At 32.2% G+C, this 17,556-nt stretch overlaps 3 protein-coding genes across 3 annotated transcripts; 1 reads left to right on the forward strand and 2 right to left on the reverse strand.

Moving 5' to 3' along the window:
- Positions 1 to 1,401: 1,401 nt before the first annotated feature.
- LOC123923414 (metal tolerance protein C4) lies at positions 1,402 to 8,808 on the forward strand. The gene is made up of 13 exons (XM_045976103.1): positions 1,402 to 1,911; positions 1,996 to 2,050; positions 2,606 to 2,738; positions 5,502 to 5,557; positions 5,887 to 6,001; positions 6,142 to 6,199; positions 6,289 to 6,407; positions 7,172 to 7,291; positions 7,375 to 7,476; positions 7,557 to 7,629; positions 7,847 to 7,914; positions 8,242 to 8,302; positions 8,382 to 8,808. Exons 1-13 carry the CDS (start codon positions 1,686 to 1,688, stop codon positions 8,510 to 8,512), a joined length of 1,317 nt encoding a protein of 438 aa, XP_045832059.1. The 5' UTR covers positions 1,402 to 1,685; the 3' UTR covers positions 8,513 to 8,808.
- Positions 8,809 to 9,320: 512 nt separating this feature from the next.
- On the reverse strand, positions 9,321 to 11,647 carry LOC123921438 (60S ribosomal protein L7-2). The gene is made up of 7 exons (XM_045973980.1): positions 11,520 to 11,647; positions 11,172 to 11,353; positions 10,649 to 10,746; positions 10,215 to 10,272; positions 10,018 to 10,097; positions 9,832 to 9,934; positions 9,321 to 9,744 (listed from the first exon to the last, which is right to left on the reverse strand). Exons 2-7 carry the CDS (start codon positions 11,349 to 11,351, stop codon positions 9,529 to 9,531), a joined length of 735 nt encoding a protein of 244 aa, XP_045829936.1. The 5' UTR covers positions 11,352 to 11,353; positions 11,520 to 11,647; the 3' UTR covers positions 9,321 to 9,528.
- Positions 11,648 to 13,278: 1,631 nt separating this feature from the next.
- LOC123920887 lies at positions 13,279 to 15,558 on the reverse strand. The gene is made up of 3 exons (XM_045973216.1): positions 15,491 to 15,558; positions 13,562 to 14,148; positions 13,279 to 13,345 (listed from the first exon to the last, which is right to left on the reverse strand). The coding sequence occupies exons 2-3, from the start codon at positions 14,137 to 14,139 to the stop codon at positions 13,279 to 13,281; spliced, it is 645 nt and encodes a 214-aa protein (XP_045829172.1). The 5' UTR covers positions 14,140 to 14,148; positions 15,491 to 15,558.
- Between the last annotated feature and the right edge of the window lie 1,998 nt (positions 15,559 to 17,556).

The raw sequence follows: 17,556 nt of genomic DNA on the forward strand, positions 1-17,556 counted from the left end.
TCAAAACAAATCTTTATGCTACAATTTTCAATATCAAAAGAAGCAGGTTACAAATCTTATATACAAAACACAAATATTTTTTTTTACGGTGTCAATAATACACAAATTGAAAAAGAGTGCCTGTACAATTAAAGAAAAAACAATTAAAAAACGCACAGTGAACCTGCACACTTTTTCAAAGTGTGCCGGTATGGAAATTTAAATTGAATTGTCAAAAGCATACCGGTACACTTTTTTGAAGTGTGCCGGTTTGAAATTTTTCTCGGTATATTTTTTTGAAGTGTGCTGGTATGAATATTCATACCGGAACACTCACATGAAAGTATACCGGTATGAATATTCATACCGGAAAACTTGAAAAAAGTGTATCGGTAAAGATTTCAAACCGGCACACTTCAAAAAAGTGTACCGATATGTATTATTTCACTTACTCTCTATTTCGCCTCACTCACACCGGTACACTTTCTCTGAGTAGGGTAGAGAATGGATTTTTTTTTTAGTGTTTTACATTTTATGTGAGGGCATATTTGTCATTTCAATTTCAATTGTTGGGGTAGAGTGATAATTGTTGGGGTAGAAAAAAAAAATTTCGTGTTTTCTATTCAATGGAAATGATGAATATTTGAAGGTGTAGTGTTTTAATTTTTCAGATTTGCTTCAAAGTCATGGGTAATTTGTAAACCATTTAAAAGTTATAAAATTTTAATTTAATTTTAAATTAATTACTGATGTGGTTTCCACATGTACAAAATTGGATGACTGTGTCTCCACGTATGCATTTCCGTTAACCACGTGGATTTTACAAATGGAGTTAGTCAACAAATTGACAGAAAGGACCAACTAATGTAAACGGTGGAAACATAAGGGACCAAATTGATACGTTTTAAACGTAAGGGATCAAATTGAACCTTAAAATAAACGTAAAAGACGAAATGTGACTCTTAGTTAAATATGATTAAAAAAATTCAAGATAAAATTAATGTTAAAAAATATATTTTTTTCATTATTTTAAATTTTGTCAAGTAGTCTGGTAATTAGAAAATTCACCTTAAAAGTGAATAAGTGGAGTGTCTTGGGTTCGAACTCAAACTCGTGCACAATGACTAAGTTCACGGGGATACTTATATATTAGTATATTTAACTAGTCATCCGGACACTTGTCAAATATAATTAAATAATAATAATTTTTGTCAAAAAATAATTTTCTTTTTCTTTTCTTACTTAAGTTAAATTCATGAAATTATGTACTTAAATCCTAGCTTAATTGGCAAAAATGTCAAAATTACTAGTCTCGAATGTCATGATTGGGATTCAAACTCAAATCACTTCATTTTGTGTACGTGAATTTTCAACGGATTTCTCATTTCCTCTTATTAACCAAAAAAATAAAAATCATGAAATTCTTTTTCTCAAAAACAAACCATCATATGAAAAATTTATAACTTCCATTTTCCACTATATAGAAAATTTAGCAATGAATTGTACTGCATTTGAAGTGTGTGATTGTTAGAATATTCTAGAATAGTTACTTTTCCTTCTATCATCTCAATCTTCATTCATGCTACACTTCCACTTCCATCTTCAATCTTCAATGGAACAAAATGTCGTAACCTAATTTCACCACACGAATTTCGTGCGTATTTCTCATATCACTCTTCCATTCTTTCTTCACGAAATTCGTATTAATGTTAACATCCTATAACCTTCTTCGTTCTCACTTTCGTCGTTCTCATCGTCACTGGTTTTGTACCATTGTCGCTCTCAAACCAGAGCCTCAACCACCACCACCAACCACCGCTGTAACCGCCACTAACACTTCCTCCAATTCATTTCCTTCTAGACGCTTCCTTTTGCTTGGATTCGATTCTCGCCGACACTTCCATCACAGTCATCACTATTCTTTCCATCGAAGTACGTTTTTTTTATTATTCTTCTACTCATTTTCTCAATAATCGATTATTTTAGCTTATTTATTATATTTTCTATCTCTTTTAGGTTTCTTTACAAGAGCTAAACCAGCTCAGAGAATTGAATTCAACGATCGCCACAGGTTTTTACTTCTTCAAGTTTTGTTTAGTTTGGCATTATTATTATAATATAACCAATTTAGGCACTGTTTGGATAAACAGCTTATAGAACAAGTGCTTATCATGATAGGTGCTTATGTATAAGCTATTTCTATATCAGAAGATAACATTAAATTGTTTGTGTATAAACTGCAAGCTATTTTAATAAGCTATCTCGGAGAACTTATGAAAATAAGCTGAAAAACAGCTTATGAACAATGTCAAAAGCTGACAGTAAAAGATAAGCTGATTTTGTATAAGCTACGAGCTTTTTCATTATCTATGGAGAACTTATGAAAATAAGCTGAAAAATAACTTATGAACAATGTCATAGGCTGTTTTCATGAGTTCTTCTAGACAGTCTCACAAAACTTTGTCAGTAAATATAAGCCAAACCAAACAGGCCCTTAAATTGCTATGGAAAAATGTTTCATGTCTGTTAGATTATCTTTGTTGTTATTGTTTTTTCTTTTCTTAACATGTGTGATTGTGAGATAATGCTACTTTTCTTAACGTGTGTTTTTGTTTTTTAATTGTAGTCAGAGAGCTGTTAAAACTGCATTGTGGTGTAACTTTCTTGTTTTTTCACTCAAGTTTGGAGTATGGTTAGCTTCCTCTAGCCATGTTATGTTAGCTGAAGTTGTGCATTCAGTTGCCGATTTTGCAAACCAGGTAATTTGTTGATGCTGTGTTTGAATTGGTGAGATGGAGTAGATTAGTAATTGTACTATGTTTGGTAACACTTTTGGAATTGATTCTAGAGGTGTAAAATTGATTTTGACATGTTTGGTTGCTCTAATTTGATTTTGCCTCCACGATTGATTTTAATTTGAAGCTAGAATTTGGAGCTTTTGATTATAGAATTGATTTTTAGACTCAGATTTATTGTTCAACTCACTTTTACATGAATGTATTCAAACATAAAATCACTTTACCTTCAACTCATTTTTTAACCAGAATCAACCCATTCAAAATCATTTTTTTTCCACCACTGAAACACACTAAGGGTTTGTTTGGTTCGGGGGTTTTGGAGGAGAGGGGAGGGGAAGGAATATTTTAAATTTTGTGTTTGGTTCAATTTTTATGAGGGAAGACGAGGGGAGGGGAGGGGAGGGGAGCAAAATCCCTTCAAGGAGCACTTTTTGCTTCCCCCCAAATTGGGGAGATTTGGAGGGGAGGGAGGGGAGCTGTTTATATTATCATTAGTTTTACAAAATTAACCTCAATTTTATTTTGAAATTCCAAAATTGTCCTTATTTTTATTTACTAATTTTTACAAATTAGTGACTCGTATTTCTCAGCCTCTCGCGTTTCTGCTTCATTGTTCATAACTTCTATTTTATACTGCCATCAAATTCTTTTTCTGGTGTAACGTCACTTTATGGTTAGCATGCTATATTTTGCTCTTTCGTAGTTCACTTTATGCTTTCTGTTCACATCACATTATATATATAAATAATAGATACACATATTTATGTAAATTTTTTTTTTTCACGTATTTTATTGAATTAGATGTATCATTCAGGGTAAAAAGGTAAATTAGTGTTAAAATCCCTCCCCTCCCCTTGTGAACCAAACATATATTTAATTAAAATTCCCTACCTCCCCTACCCTCCTCTCTTTTGAACCAAACATATATTTAATTAAAATTTCTCCGTCCCTTCCCCTTCCCTCCCCGCGTTCAGATCCTCTCCATTTTCTAAGGAAATGGGGATCAACATTTCTCTATCCAATTGAATGACATGTGGCACTCAACTAAATCAATGGCTTAGATATAATGTTCAACCTTGTATAAAAATATTCCTTTTTCATTTTTATTTAAAAAAGAAACAGAAGTCACAAACTCACATTCTCCCCCTAATCGACCCAAATCATCCAACTTCGGCTGTCGGGACATCTCACCTCTGCGTCACCGTTTGCCTTCGCGCCGCCCCGTCGATGCTTCTCCGTCGTTCATCCCCTGCTTCCATATTCTCTGTCTCGCCGTTGTTCTGTGTGGTCGTCCCCTACCTCCATATTTTGTCTCGCAGTCGTTGCCTCAAAATTCTGTTTTTTGTGTATATGATTTCAAATTGGTTGATGATGCCCAATTGGTTTATTATCTAAATCATTTAGGTTTTATGTAATTACACACTGCCATTAACAAATTGAGGTAGTGATGTTGATTTTGGTTTGCTGTACTTACACACTGCCATTGTTGAGTTGTGTGTGTGTAATTCATAGCTGGCTTAGTTGTTAGTTGTTAGAAAGTTAGTTACAACTTCCTTGTTAGTTAGTTAGTTGCTATGTGTGTTACTTGCTTTACAAGCTAGTTGTATTTCTCTCATATAAATAAGGGACTTTGTAATGTGTGATTCACAACTAATGAAAATCATATTACAAGCCATTCTATCCTTTGTTTCAGTTTAGAATTTCATAAATCCATTATTCAATTTTGTGTTCATCTTCCTACCAAGCCTTTAAGCTCTAGCTGCGTCTATGTTCTATATACTGCAGAACTATGATAGTGAATGTGTGTGCTAACAGCCATTACCATGATGTTTTTCTGTTATGCAAGCAACTCACTCAATTTGATGTGTTTGAAATGGAAATTGAACAAGCAAAAAAGGGAATACATAGTATTTGGTTGGATAAATTGAAAGTGGAAATTATAATTACTGATAGAAAAATCCAAGCTTCTATTTCAATTGTAATTATATATGCATTGCATAATTCATTAATTTGAACCAATTGTTAAAAAGAGGGATTGAAAAAGCACATCAGTAAGGTGTTGTTGGTAAGGAGTGGAAGAGTCTGTAAAGAGGAATGGAAAGGGAGGATCAAGAGAAGGGTGGAGACGTGGTTGTAAGCTTGTGGCTTTAGTGGTTACCGATTTTTCCTTCCCTCCAAAACTGATTCACTTCAATGATCTTTATTGAATTATTATTTTATCTTTTATATTTATTTATAGAATTGTAAACCTTTAAAGGCAAAAATGAATTTAAGCCATTGATTTAGTTTAGTGCCACATGTCATTCAATTGGGCAGAGGAATGTTGATCCCCATTTCCTTAAGAAATGGAGAGGATCTGAACGCTTACCCTCCCCTCCATTAACATCCCTCCCCTCCCCTCCCCTCTTCCTCGGTTGAACCAAACAGACCCTAATATTATGTCCCTTTGTTTGGATTTGTTTAAAATGGGATTTGAATGTAACATGGAGTGCATTTAACTTCATTCCATTCAATACCTCATTTCCTCTCTTTTTTGGCACTCCAATTCGGGGTTATGAGATGGAACATATCCTCTTCTGCATTCCATCATAAAATAACCAACGACTGGTGATTTTATTCCGTTGTTCAGCATCTCATTTCATTATGTTTGACTCCCCAATTTAATATCCAAAAACGGCAATAATGTAAATGAGAAACTAATATGCTACATGTCTTATTTTGTAGGCACTACTTGCTTATGGTCTGTCTAGCTCTAGGCGTGCACCAGATGCTATTCATCCGTGAGTTACACAATATTCGTTACATTTTGTCAACCCCTTTCCTACCAATAAAAAAAATGTTCGTTATGCAATCAGTGCCAGGCTGTTTTCAATTGTTAGATATGCATTTACATGTGGTGTGATTCATGAACTATTATACATGTAATGGATGAATGTATAGATAGTTAAGCCCTATCTCCATGAAATTGTGCTTCAATTACTAATTGTATGATAATAAGTTATTCTATCCATTTCTATTTCATCGTATGAATCGGGATATGGCTTGTATCTTTGCATGGGTTTGAAATTTAATTGGTGTGGCGTAATGGTGATGTTTTCTATTTCTACAGTTATGGTTATTCCAAGGAAAGATTTGTTTGGTCATTGATATCTGCTGTTGGGATATTCTGTCTTGGTTCTGGTGCTACAGTCGTTAATGGAGTTCAAAACTTGTGGGTTGCACAGGTATTCAATCAAACTGAATATTTTAAATGAAAACATTCAAATTCTTTCATCATAACCTCTTTTCATTTTTCTCATTGTAATTATTGGTCTGTGAATTGTCTCTTATTTAATTTATTGACATTTGAGAAATTCTTTTTCAGCCCCCTGAAAATATGCAATTAGCAGCTATGGTGTTGTGTGGTTCATTCATCATTGAAGGTACTATTGTCTGCACTTGCAATCCAGTGCAGTCTAATCTCCTTTATCTGTTTTACTCCTTTCATTTTTTAATGGGTATTTTTTGTTAGGGGCCTCTCTTATTGTTGCCATTCAAGCTGTCAAGGAAGGTGCAAATGCTGAGGGAATGAAATTAAGAGACTATATTTGGCGGGGACATGATCCTACATCTGTTGCAGTAATGACAGAGGTGAGTTCGGATTCTCAACAGTGCTTCTCCCTCTGCTGCAGCAAAAAATGTGTAAGAGGAGAGAGAAGATAGATGGTAGATGGGGAGATGGTGAAGAGAGAGGGAGATAAAAATCATGAGGGACAGAGAGGTTGGTAAGTAGGCATGTAGAGGACGGTGTGTTGCATTGGATTCAAATCCATCAGAGGGGGGAAGGGTTTTGTATAAAGTAAATCACTTTTCACTTCCAACATATTCGGCTATTTTTCTGTCGGGAACTGTTAAGTATATCTCACTAAATGGAACTTCAGTTTATATACACCCCCCAAGGGCCAGATAAATAAAATGTATATTTAGTCATTCTGTGTCTGAAAAAGGAAAGGGAGAGAATGACTTTAAACTTTCACTTCTCACTCCAACATATTCAGATATATTTTTTCGTCGGAAACTGTTAAGTAAAGCTAGACCCATTTTTCAAGTTATCTCACTAAATGGAATTTCAACACTCCCCAAGGGCCATGATAAAGAAAATGTAGTTTTTGTCATTTTGCATCTGAAAAAGGAAGGGTAGAGAGTGACTTTAGTCTGCTTTTTTTTTTTTTTTTATAAGCAGTGACTTTAGTCTTTAACTTTCATTGCTAATGCTAAGAGTTATTTATTAGTCTCTACTGGGTTATGCGACAATATTTTGTTTGCCTTGGTTGTTTTTTTTTTTCAAATTCTTTTAGTAATGGAGTAAGATTCTTCCCTTGTTTTTGTTCTTATAAATAGTTGCAATTATGCAGGATGGTGCTGCAGTAACTGGCCTTGCTATTGCTGGGGCATCATTGGTGGCAGTGCATTATACCGGAAATGCCATTTATGATCCCATAGGCTCAATCTTGGTTGGCAACTTACTTGGAATGGTAAAGAGGGTCCACAAGACAGCAAATGTTCCCAGCCATCTGGTATCTATTTTGTTTAATATTATGCCGATTTAACCGTGCAGGTAGCCATATTTCTTATCCAGAGAAACCGACATGCTTTGATTGGTAGAGCTATGGACAACCAAGATATGGAAAAAGTACTCCAGTTTTTGAAAAATGACCCGGTACAAGCATTCTCATTTCTACTAAAACTGCATTATAACTTTTTTCCATTCATTTTACTAAGGTGCCTTTTATGCTTTAGGTTGTAGATGCTCTCTATGATTGCAAAAGCGAAGTTATTGGGCCCGGATTCTTCAGATTTAAGGCAGAAATAGGTTATTCTTCGCATCATTATTCTTGACTTTTCTCTCTAGTTTAGCCTGTGGATGCACTTCTATACTGCACCTCTGCTTTGAATAATTCTTTTAAAAAAACTATAGGAACAAACAGACAGACCCCTGAGTTGGAGTATTGTATATAATAAATTCAAATTTCACTGTCCAGATCCATAAACATTTTGAATTTTTAATCTGATAAGTCTTAATGGAACAGATTTTAACGGAGAGATGGTGGTGCAAAACTATCTTCAAAGGACTGGACGTGAGGAATGGGCAAAACAGGTTGATACTCATCTTTATAGTATTCATCCAAAAGCTTAGACAATATGCTGTTCTGTTGTTGTCTCTATTGTTATTCACAGATGTTTTAATTGCATGGCACCAATTGAAAATATGTGGTTTGTATCCTACATTTAACTATCCTAGGGAATCACATCACTTCACATTTAAAATAATATTGGCCAGCTCTTGATGCATAACTAGTTTAGGTTAGGCGTTAGCCCCTTTCATGATCATTCTACCTGCTTCACCTGCCAATTTAAAGTTTTATCTTATAAGGATCTAGTTGATCTAGTATTACCTCTCAGTTTAATTTTTTGTTATTGACAGTTCCGTGAAGCTGGAAAGCTGAGGGACGATACTGCCTTGACGAAGATTATGTCAAGTTATGGTATGCTGCAGTAAAACTGACCTTTTTAATCTTGCTGATTAAGAAATAATTACATGCTTAAATTTGTGAGTTGTGGCAGGTGAGGAAGTAGTTACAGCATTAGGAAGTGAAGTTGATAGGTTAGAGAAGGAGATCCAGAATCTTGTTCCTGGTATCCGGCATGTCGATATTGAGGCCCACAATCCAACAGAGTCATCCTTATCAAGTTAAAATTTTCAAAAATTAAAGATCTCACTTTCCTTCATTTATCTTGTCAGAGCATGTATGAATGTATATTTGGCTTCATTCCTTATTATCACGAGTTCTTTTCGGTATTCTTTCTTAAAGAATATGAAGTTTCAAGTAACATGGCTCAAGTTGAGTCGACAGCTCTTGATAGATTAGTGCAAAACATGTATTCATTTTTTCCTCCTAACCCAAATATGTACTTGGGGTTTGTGAAACAATTTCTGTACAACCTCGAGCTTTAAAGAGTAAAAGTCATGGATGAGAGTTAATTTTGTTAACGCTAAGCTCAAAATAAATGTGTTTGTATTTCGCAATATTCACAGTTGTACTGCACGATTTGGCTGCGACTAACTACAACTTATGGTGACTCGCTGCAATCCCCAAATAATGCACTAAGTAGAATCTGTGACTTATCATGTGTAGCAAACACCATACATAATTCATCATGGTTGAATGTAAATTAAGTCTTTTAAATTCTACCCTAGCCTTTACTTTAGAAATAGGATGACTGAAAAAATATTTGTAAAACAATCCACGACATTCAAAGTTTACGTAAGACTGTAGAAACTCTGAAAATGTACTTGTTGTAAAACATACAGTAAGCTTTAAATCAGCAGCATATGAAACTAAAAGACAAAATCAATTGTCATGTAGTGGTTTAATTGGCTAATACCCTGCAAGTACTGCAAGCACGTGTATTCAACTATTGGATTTCATGTGATTTTTTCCCTTAATCAAAGGGAACTTCATTTACACTTCCACGAATATGACAAATATGAGATCAAGTATGTGACAAACAAAACACCGAACAGATTGCTAATCATTAAAATAAAAATATAAGAGTCTCATAAAATGACAACAAAATTCAAAATTAGCAAAACAATGTATAAAAGTCGATTGTGCTATTTCCAAAATTTCAGATACGCAAATGATCTTTTGATCTAAAACCAAAAAAGATATACTGATTGCCCTAATAAATGATTAAACACTGCAACAGTTTAATTCATTCTCCTGATGAGCTCATTGATGTAATTCTCCCGATTACCAGCATCGCCTCCTTCAACATAGTGGTTCCTCTTCTTCTTTAAGCCTCCCAAAGGAGCCTTGAGCTTGAATGGCCAGAGGAAGTTATTTGCCTCCTTAAAATGCGGTCCAACAGTCAAAATCTCGTGGATAAGATCTTCAATGCATAGGATACCATGCTTTCCCAGTCCCTAAGGGTCATCCAAGCAAGTCAGCAGCATATAGTGAATAAACTCAAATAGTAATGTCTTTTAATTTAGAAAAGTAAATTACCATACCTGCTCAATAATGGAGTTGTCGGTGAGAGGAGTACGCTGCCTGTCTAGCTTTCCATAACCTCTCTTATAAATGAGTTCCCTTACACTCTTCAAATTAGGGTACCTAGATAACAAAATTAAAAGCCTCTTCAGTGTTTAAAATAAAGAACCTGTGCATTTAAATCAACAGTAAGGAAGTTAACATACCCATAAGTAACATAAGGCTCAACCCTGTGCAACATGTTCATTGTTGCTTTGTTAACTTTAAGGAAAACACCATTGAAAACCTGTTGAGCAAAAACACAAGGATCACAAAACTAATTTTGTACAAACAAAAATATCTAGTATACAGTTGTTTTAAAATGTTATGCAACGCATCATAAACTCGTCAAAGGAAGCATTACTTGTCTCAATCGAAATAGTTGCAGGATCTTTCTTGTCTTGGGGTCCATGGCATTAATACTGAAAGTTTAAAGTTAACAAGAGTTAGGACGATCGGAACACCAAAACATCTAAGGAGACAACTTCAATAAACTTTTCCATAACAGAGAAGAAATACTAAACAACATTATTAAAAAACTGAGTGACCAGTAAAGAACATTATACAGATATATGTGATTTTTATTGGTTGATTAAAAATGACATTTACATATCAATCGTTTCAAAAAATGAGTGACCAGTAAACTGGCATAACTTCATCGCAAACACCACTAAACTAGTAAACTTACAAATCCTTATTGATTTTTGTCAAGAACAATAAACTTATTTTAACTCAACTAGCATCTAATCCAATCTGAATCAACGTAAAAACAAATAAACACAAACATAAAATGCATACCCACGAATGCGAATAATAAACAAGAGCTTAGCCTCTGGATCAACATAAAATCCACCTCTTAGCTTTGCTTCTCGTTTCAATCGAATCAACTCCTTATCCTATACAATAAAACACAACCACAACAGGGTTACTTAATGAGAAAAACAGAACCTTTCCCTATAAATCAGAGCAACAACAAAGGAACCGATCAATTACAAGTAACCCACCAAATTGATCCCTGACTTTTTTCTAGTATAGGTCCCTAGAAACCAAACAAAAACTAGTAAACCACCAAATTGGTCAATGACTTTGTAGGACACTCTCAAATAGGTCCTTGAATGGATTTTTCAAAAATGTCCCCGACTCTAATTAAACCATCAAAAGTCTCTATATTTTAACAACTTCCTACCTAACTTTATTCACTTACTATAAATTCATATTCTCAAAATATTCATAATATTCATAATGCCGGTAACCTACGGACTAATTTGGCGGTTTACTCGATCAAAATCATAGTAGAGAAATGCCATGGCATAACAAGTACCTGTTGCTCATACTCCTGAGAATACTGTTTAGTTCTGCTATAGATCAATTTACGATTCTCTGCTCTTTTCTTCTTGGCAGCTTCAAAATCTTGCTTTTTAGCTAAAGCCCATTCATCTTCCCTCTTCTGCTTCTTCAATACAGACTCTGGAACAACGACAGATTTCACCTCTTCACCCATATCTGTTGTAAAAAAATTGCAATTATAACAAAGCTATGATGAATTTGAAGAATCATATTCATAATCATAATCATATCATAATCATAATAATAATAATAATAATAATACTTAGGATTGGGATGATGGTAAACAATGTGAAAGAGTGATTGAGAAATTAGGGTTACATACCAGCGAGGGAGGAGGAAGTGAGTCTGTGTGGAAATGCAAAAAGGTTTTTTCTCAGCGGCAAGTTTGTGAATATATAGGGTTTTGTAGTAGTGACAGTGTTATATATGGGCTTAGTATAAACCCAATTAATTAGACACTTTGTTGTTTTCGTGCAATACTATCAATATCGATGTTGATGGTTTCTCTTATCACCCCCACAAGTTTCTCTTTTCACGCAAAACCACGCAACCAAAGTTTTCTGTGTAATTTTACGTGAGAAGAAAAATTTGAGGGTGTGAAAAGAAACTTTCATCAATGTTTTATAAATTTGATCGAAAATCTGATTGGATTAGATATGTGTCCGTTTCTCAAATAATCAGTTTAAATTCGATCACTTGACTCGGGCTGGTTTTTAAAATAATAAAATCACAGTCACGTACCTTTTAGATTGTCTAGTATATTAATAAGTAAATTTATTGAGTGACAAAGAAAAAGAGAAAAGAAAATATAGCAATTGACAAGAGGAATTAACATATATGTCAAATAGAAAGTATATCATTGCAATCACGGGTGGACAAAGCCCGCAGAGTGAATATCATTATAAGGTATCATTTTGCCCGACTTTTTTTCCTCTTATTTAGAGCTTATGCAAACAATTTATGTAATTTTTATATATTATTATAAGTTTATCAAGGGAGTTTATGATAAAATTGCTTATAAAATTACAATTTTCACTAGTGTGAACTTATAAAATAACATAAAACTTAATTTATATTACATATGCTATTTGCATAAGCTCAAAAAAAGCTAGGCCAAACGGACACTAAGTATGGATACTCAAATCCAAATTAAAATCACAAATCAATAAATAAAAAATCATTTGATATTTTCTTTTTGTATGTATTTTGATGTTCTTCGTGAAAATTTTCGGATTGAATTAGATCAGATTTTGGATTGATTTTTCAAAACCAATACAAATCGAACCAAACCGCATATATATTTTTAAATACTTATTTATCTTTTTACTGGTATGATATATTGCTTTAATCTATTTTTTTTTCTAATACTACTTATTATTTTTTTAATACTACTTATTTTCAATTTAATCTACTTTTTTTAAATATTGTATATTTTTAAAATATAATAGATAGTTTTCATTCCAAAATATTACTCCCTCCGTTTCTTTTTATTTGGTGTTTTAGAAAAAAAACAAACAATTAAGAAAGTGTATTTTTGCACTTTATCTTCCTATTATACCCTTATTTTAATTCATCAATAATTTTTTTTCACATACTTTCTCTTTCCAATAAATTTAATATATTATGTACCAAAAAATTAATATGTTATGTACCAAAAAAAAAAACTTTATTTTTTCAAATATATATATTAAATCTTTTATGGTTTAAACAACTACTCCTAAATATTTGGAATTTATATGAGGGTATAATAGACAAAATATAACCTTAAATTCTCAAAAAGACAAATAATTTGAAAAAAAATTGTCTTTCTAAAACACCAAATAAAAAGGAACGGAGGGAGTAATTTTTAATGTATTATATGTTAGATCTTACATCAAATATATTATTTATTTTGTTTAAAATGGTTTTTCTTTATCCTTACATTGGAAAACAAGCTGACTTTTAATGAGACCAAAAATTGTTGAAAAAATTTATAGGAACTAAAAACAAAATTCTAGGTATTTATAGAGATCGAAAACTTATTTAACCCAAAAATAAAAAGTATGCCATTTGAATATATCCCGAAGGAGACAAGTTTGATTTTATTGACAACTAGAATAGCAAGTTATTATGTCCACATCATCAAATCTACAAAATAAGATGATCCATCTGTTTAAACATTTGTTTAAACATTGCAGGTCCAACAAGAGGTTCAAATAACACAACTATTTTTTCTCTCTTTTTTTTTCACGTATTAAATATGATTCTTTGAATCATGCATGTCATTTGAGATTAGGGATGACAATGGGTAGGGTATGGGTAGGGGACTATAGTCCCCATCCCCATACCCGCAGTTTGAAAAAATACCCGTACTCATCCCCATACCCGCGTGGGTAACAATCTTTATCCCCGTCCCCATAGAACACTTCAGTTACTGTCATATATTCAAATTTGTATTGCTTTACCACATCAATAAGGGCATCATCCTCATCAGGGTTCCATTGTTTTGGACCCTTGGTGGCTTTCCCAACATCAAGATTCTGGTTAACAATGAATCGACGAGAACGAGCCGATCGTTGTCCAACTGGAGGTTTGGCAATAGGAGTGACATCCCTTCGAACAGTAGTAGCAGCCTCTGTGGAATCAGCTTCTGTGGAATCAGCTTCTGGGGAATCAAGAGGTAGACATTTTCCTCTTTTCACCAGATTGTTATACTTTCTGGCAATCTCTTCTTCTGTCATTGATGCCAGTAAGGATCCCATAGGCACATCCAATTTAAGTCTTTTAAAAACTTGATCAGCAGGAGTGTTCTGTAGTCTGCACTCATCTACAGCATAGACTAGTGCAGCCTCATCATCTTGGGTCCATGGTTTACCAGAGTTTATCACATTGACACCTTCCAAATAATAGAGGGCATCTTCATCTATCACAGCTGGTTTCTTTGAGGAAAACTTTCCAGACATAGTTTAAACCTAGGTAACAATTACAATGAATAAAAAGAAAGATTAGACAAATAAAAATATGCTTTTAACTGACAAATAAAAATATATTATGTACATGGTTCATGAAGGGAAAATACAAGTTACAGGTATATTAAGATGTAGATTTATCTGTGTCAAAATCTAAAAGATTCATTAGCCTAACCTTGAGTAACTAACAAACAATGATAGATTTCTTATAAATAAAAAACAATGATAGCCTAACCAATAGTACTGAGTACTCAAACTTTATTTTCCTAAAGATTTAAGTGTGCTTTTGTTTAAGTAACATTTCTCTTTTTAAATTGAGTGTGAGAAAAGTTATATTGACAAGAGAGAACCTATGGTGAGGCCTAATTATTATCACAATTTCTTACAAAGACCTATTAACCAATCATATATACTTTTATTACTATTAGAGAAATTAGGAACAATTACTATAATTCAACTTATTTTATCATAGTGTACTAAACAAAACTAATTAACTGTTGCAAAATAAGAAAATGTAACATTTGAGAAATCAGCAGTTAATATTAACAGAGATAATTGAAATAAAGCAAAACAAAACCTAATTAGCAACATAATTACTATTAATAACATAAAATCAGAGAAATTATGAACATAATTACTATGCTTCAACTGATTTTAACATAGAGTATGCTAAACAACTGATTAATCAATAAACAAAACTAATTAACTGGTGCAAAATAAGAAAATGTAACATTCGAGAAATCAGCAGTTAATATTACCAGAGATAAATGAAATCGAGCAAAACAAAACCTAATTAGCAACATGATTACTATAAGCAACATAAAATTAGGAACATAATTACTATGAATCAACTGATTTTAACATAGAGTATGCTAATCAACTGATTAATCAATAAACAAAACTATTTAACTGTTGCAAAATAAGAAAATGTAACATTCGAGAAATCAGCGGTTAATATCACCAGAGATAAATGAAATCAAGCAAAACAAAACCTAATTTGCAACATAATTACTATTAGTAACATAAAATCAGAGGAATTAGGAACATAATTACTATGATTCAACTGATTTTAACAGAGTATGCTAATCAACTAATTAATCAATAAACAAAATTAATTAACTGTTGCAAAATAAGAAAATGTAACATTCGAGAGAAATCAGTAGTTAATATTACCAGAGATAAATGAAATCGAGCAAAACAAAACCTAATTAGCAACATGATTACTATAAGCAACATAAAATAAGAGAAATTAGGAACATAATTACTATAATTTAACTGATTTTAACATAGAGTATACTAATCAACTAATTAATCAATAAACAAAACTATAATTAGTTAATATTACCAGAGATTTAGCGAACAGATTGAGCGAGCGCGAAGAGAGAGAGAGATTGATCGAGCGCGAAGAAAGAGATCGAGTGCGAAGAAAGAGATCAAGTGCGAAGAAGAGATCGAGTGCGAAGAAAGAGATCGAGTGCGAAGAGAAAGATCGAGAGAAGAGAGAGCGCCAGAGCAAGCAAATACGAGAGCGCCAGAGGAGAATTGAAAAGAATGAAATAAGCGGCAAATTTTGGTATTTATATGAGTTTAACGGAGATTCATCGACATCGACCGGCGGTGTAAAATAATTTTACACGGTCATCTAATAAGAAACCATCGATCTTTTATTTCATATGAAAAAAGTAGAGTGACGTGGTGAAAATTTGTCATTAGTTGACAGCGTAAAATTATTTAACACAGTCCGTGTATATTTATTTATATATATATATATATATATATATATATATATATATATATATGGTAATAAAAAAAATTTAATTTACATGCATCGTCGATGTAACGTTATTTTGTACATGCGTCCAATAATATACTAATATACTGACACATCATGTATGGTAATTAAAAACACATGATGTGGCAACGCGTCATTTGATGTGTGTAAAAAAAATTACACCGACGGTGCACAATAATTAAACTCATAAAAAAAAAAGTTTAATTTTTTTTTTTTTAACAAAGAGAAACTTAATGCATTTCATTATTCAGAATATTGTGAATACAAGGAGGTATAAAATCATAGATATATATAACACTAATGGTGTAAAATAGTTTAATTGAAATGCACTGATTGTGTAAAATAGTTTTACACAATCGTCCAATAAATAACTATCATTTTGACATGTAATGTCAATAAAGTGGGGTGATGTGGCGCAAAACATAGTTGATATTGTTTGACATTATAAAATTATTTACACTGTCGGTGCATATCAATTAAATCATAAAAAAAAAAGTTGTTATTGGTTAAATATAATAATAAGAGTGGAATATCAAATAAGAGGGGAAAAAAGGATATATATATATATATATATATATATATATATATATATATATATATATATATATATATATATATATATATATATATATATATATATATATATATATATATATATATATATATATATATATATATATATATGGATTTTTTAGGGAATTTATTCAAAAAGTTTAAAAGACTATGTAAAATGTACATCGTCAGTGTAAATTAAGTTTACTATATCAATAATTAAAAATAAAGTATTTTTCTAAAACATATTAAGAAAGCAGGTGATGTGTCAAAATATATTAAAATTATTTTATGTATATTCTTGTTACTCATTTTCAAATAAGAAGGAAAAATTACTTTATATAAAATATCAAATAAGATGAAGAAAAAAAAAACACCTAATATCTATCTATCTATATATATAAATTAGACGGCTGCCCGTGCGTTGCACGGGTTCGGCGGAGCATGATTTATATACCAATTATCACCGAATCAATTAATAATTGGTCAAAACTTGTATATTTAGTTTCACAAAACCGTGGTAAAAATCACATTGGGACGTGAGATTTTGATTTGAATGATTAACCTCAATAATGACTATTTTTTTAGCATAAACTCTTCTATGTACAATTGTAGAGATTAATTTTTCGAGTCTTGGAAAATTCAAATGAGTGACAAACTTTCCAAAAGAATTTTAATATTGTTATATGCCCAAATAATCAAGAATCAAACCAAAATTTTGGTTAAATTGGAGACCCATTCTATCTCTTCTAAGTGTTTTCGGGTGAATGACTAATTTGTTCTCGCTAAAAAATTATGTCATAGACTAATTTGAATATAATTGTTTAACATAATTAAATTGGATTGAGTCTCTAACAAATCTCCGTTAATATATATATATTTTCTTTATTAAGCATTTAATATTAATTTTGAGATTTGAATAATTTGAATGAAGATGGTGGGTTCCATGCAATGGCGGATCCACACCGTCCAGTTCGGGCTCTTGTCCCAGCTCTCGTAAAAAACAATTTGGTATTTTAACATTAGTTTAGGGCAAAATTAAAAATTTTAAGGGTTAATTTATGACA

Source organism: Trifolium pratense, linkage group LG4 (genome assembly GCF_020283565.1).
Source record: "Trifolium pratense cultivar HEN17-A07 linkage group LG4, ARS_RC_1.1, whole genome shotgun sequence".
NCBI lineage: Eukaryota > Viridiplantae > Streptophyta > Magnoliopsida > Fabales > Fabaceae > Trifolium > Trifolium pratense.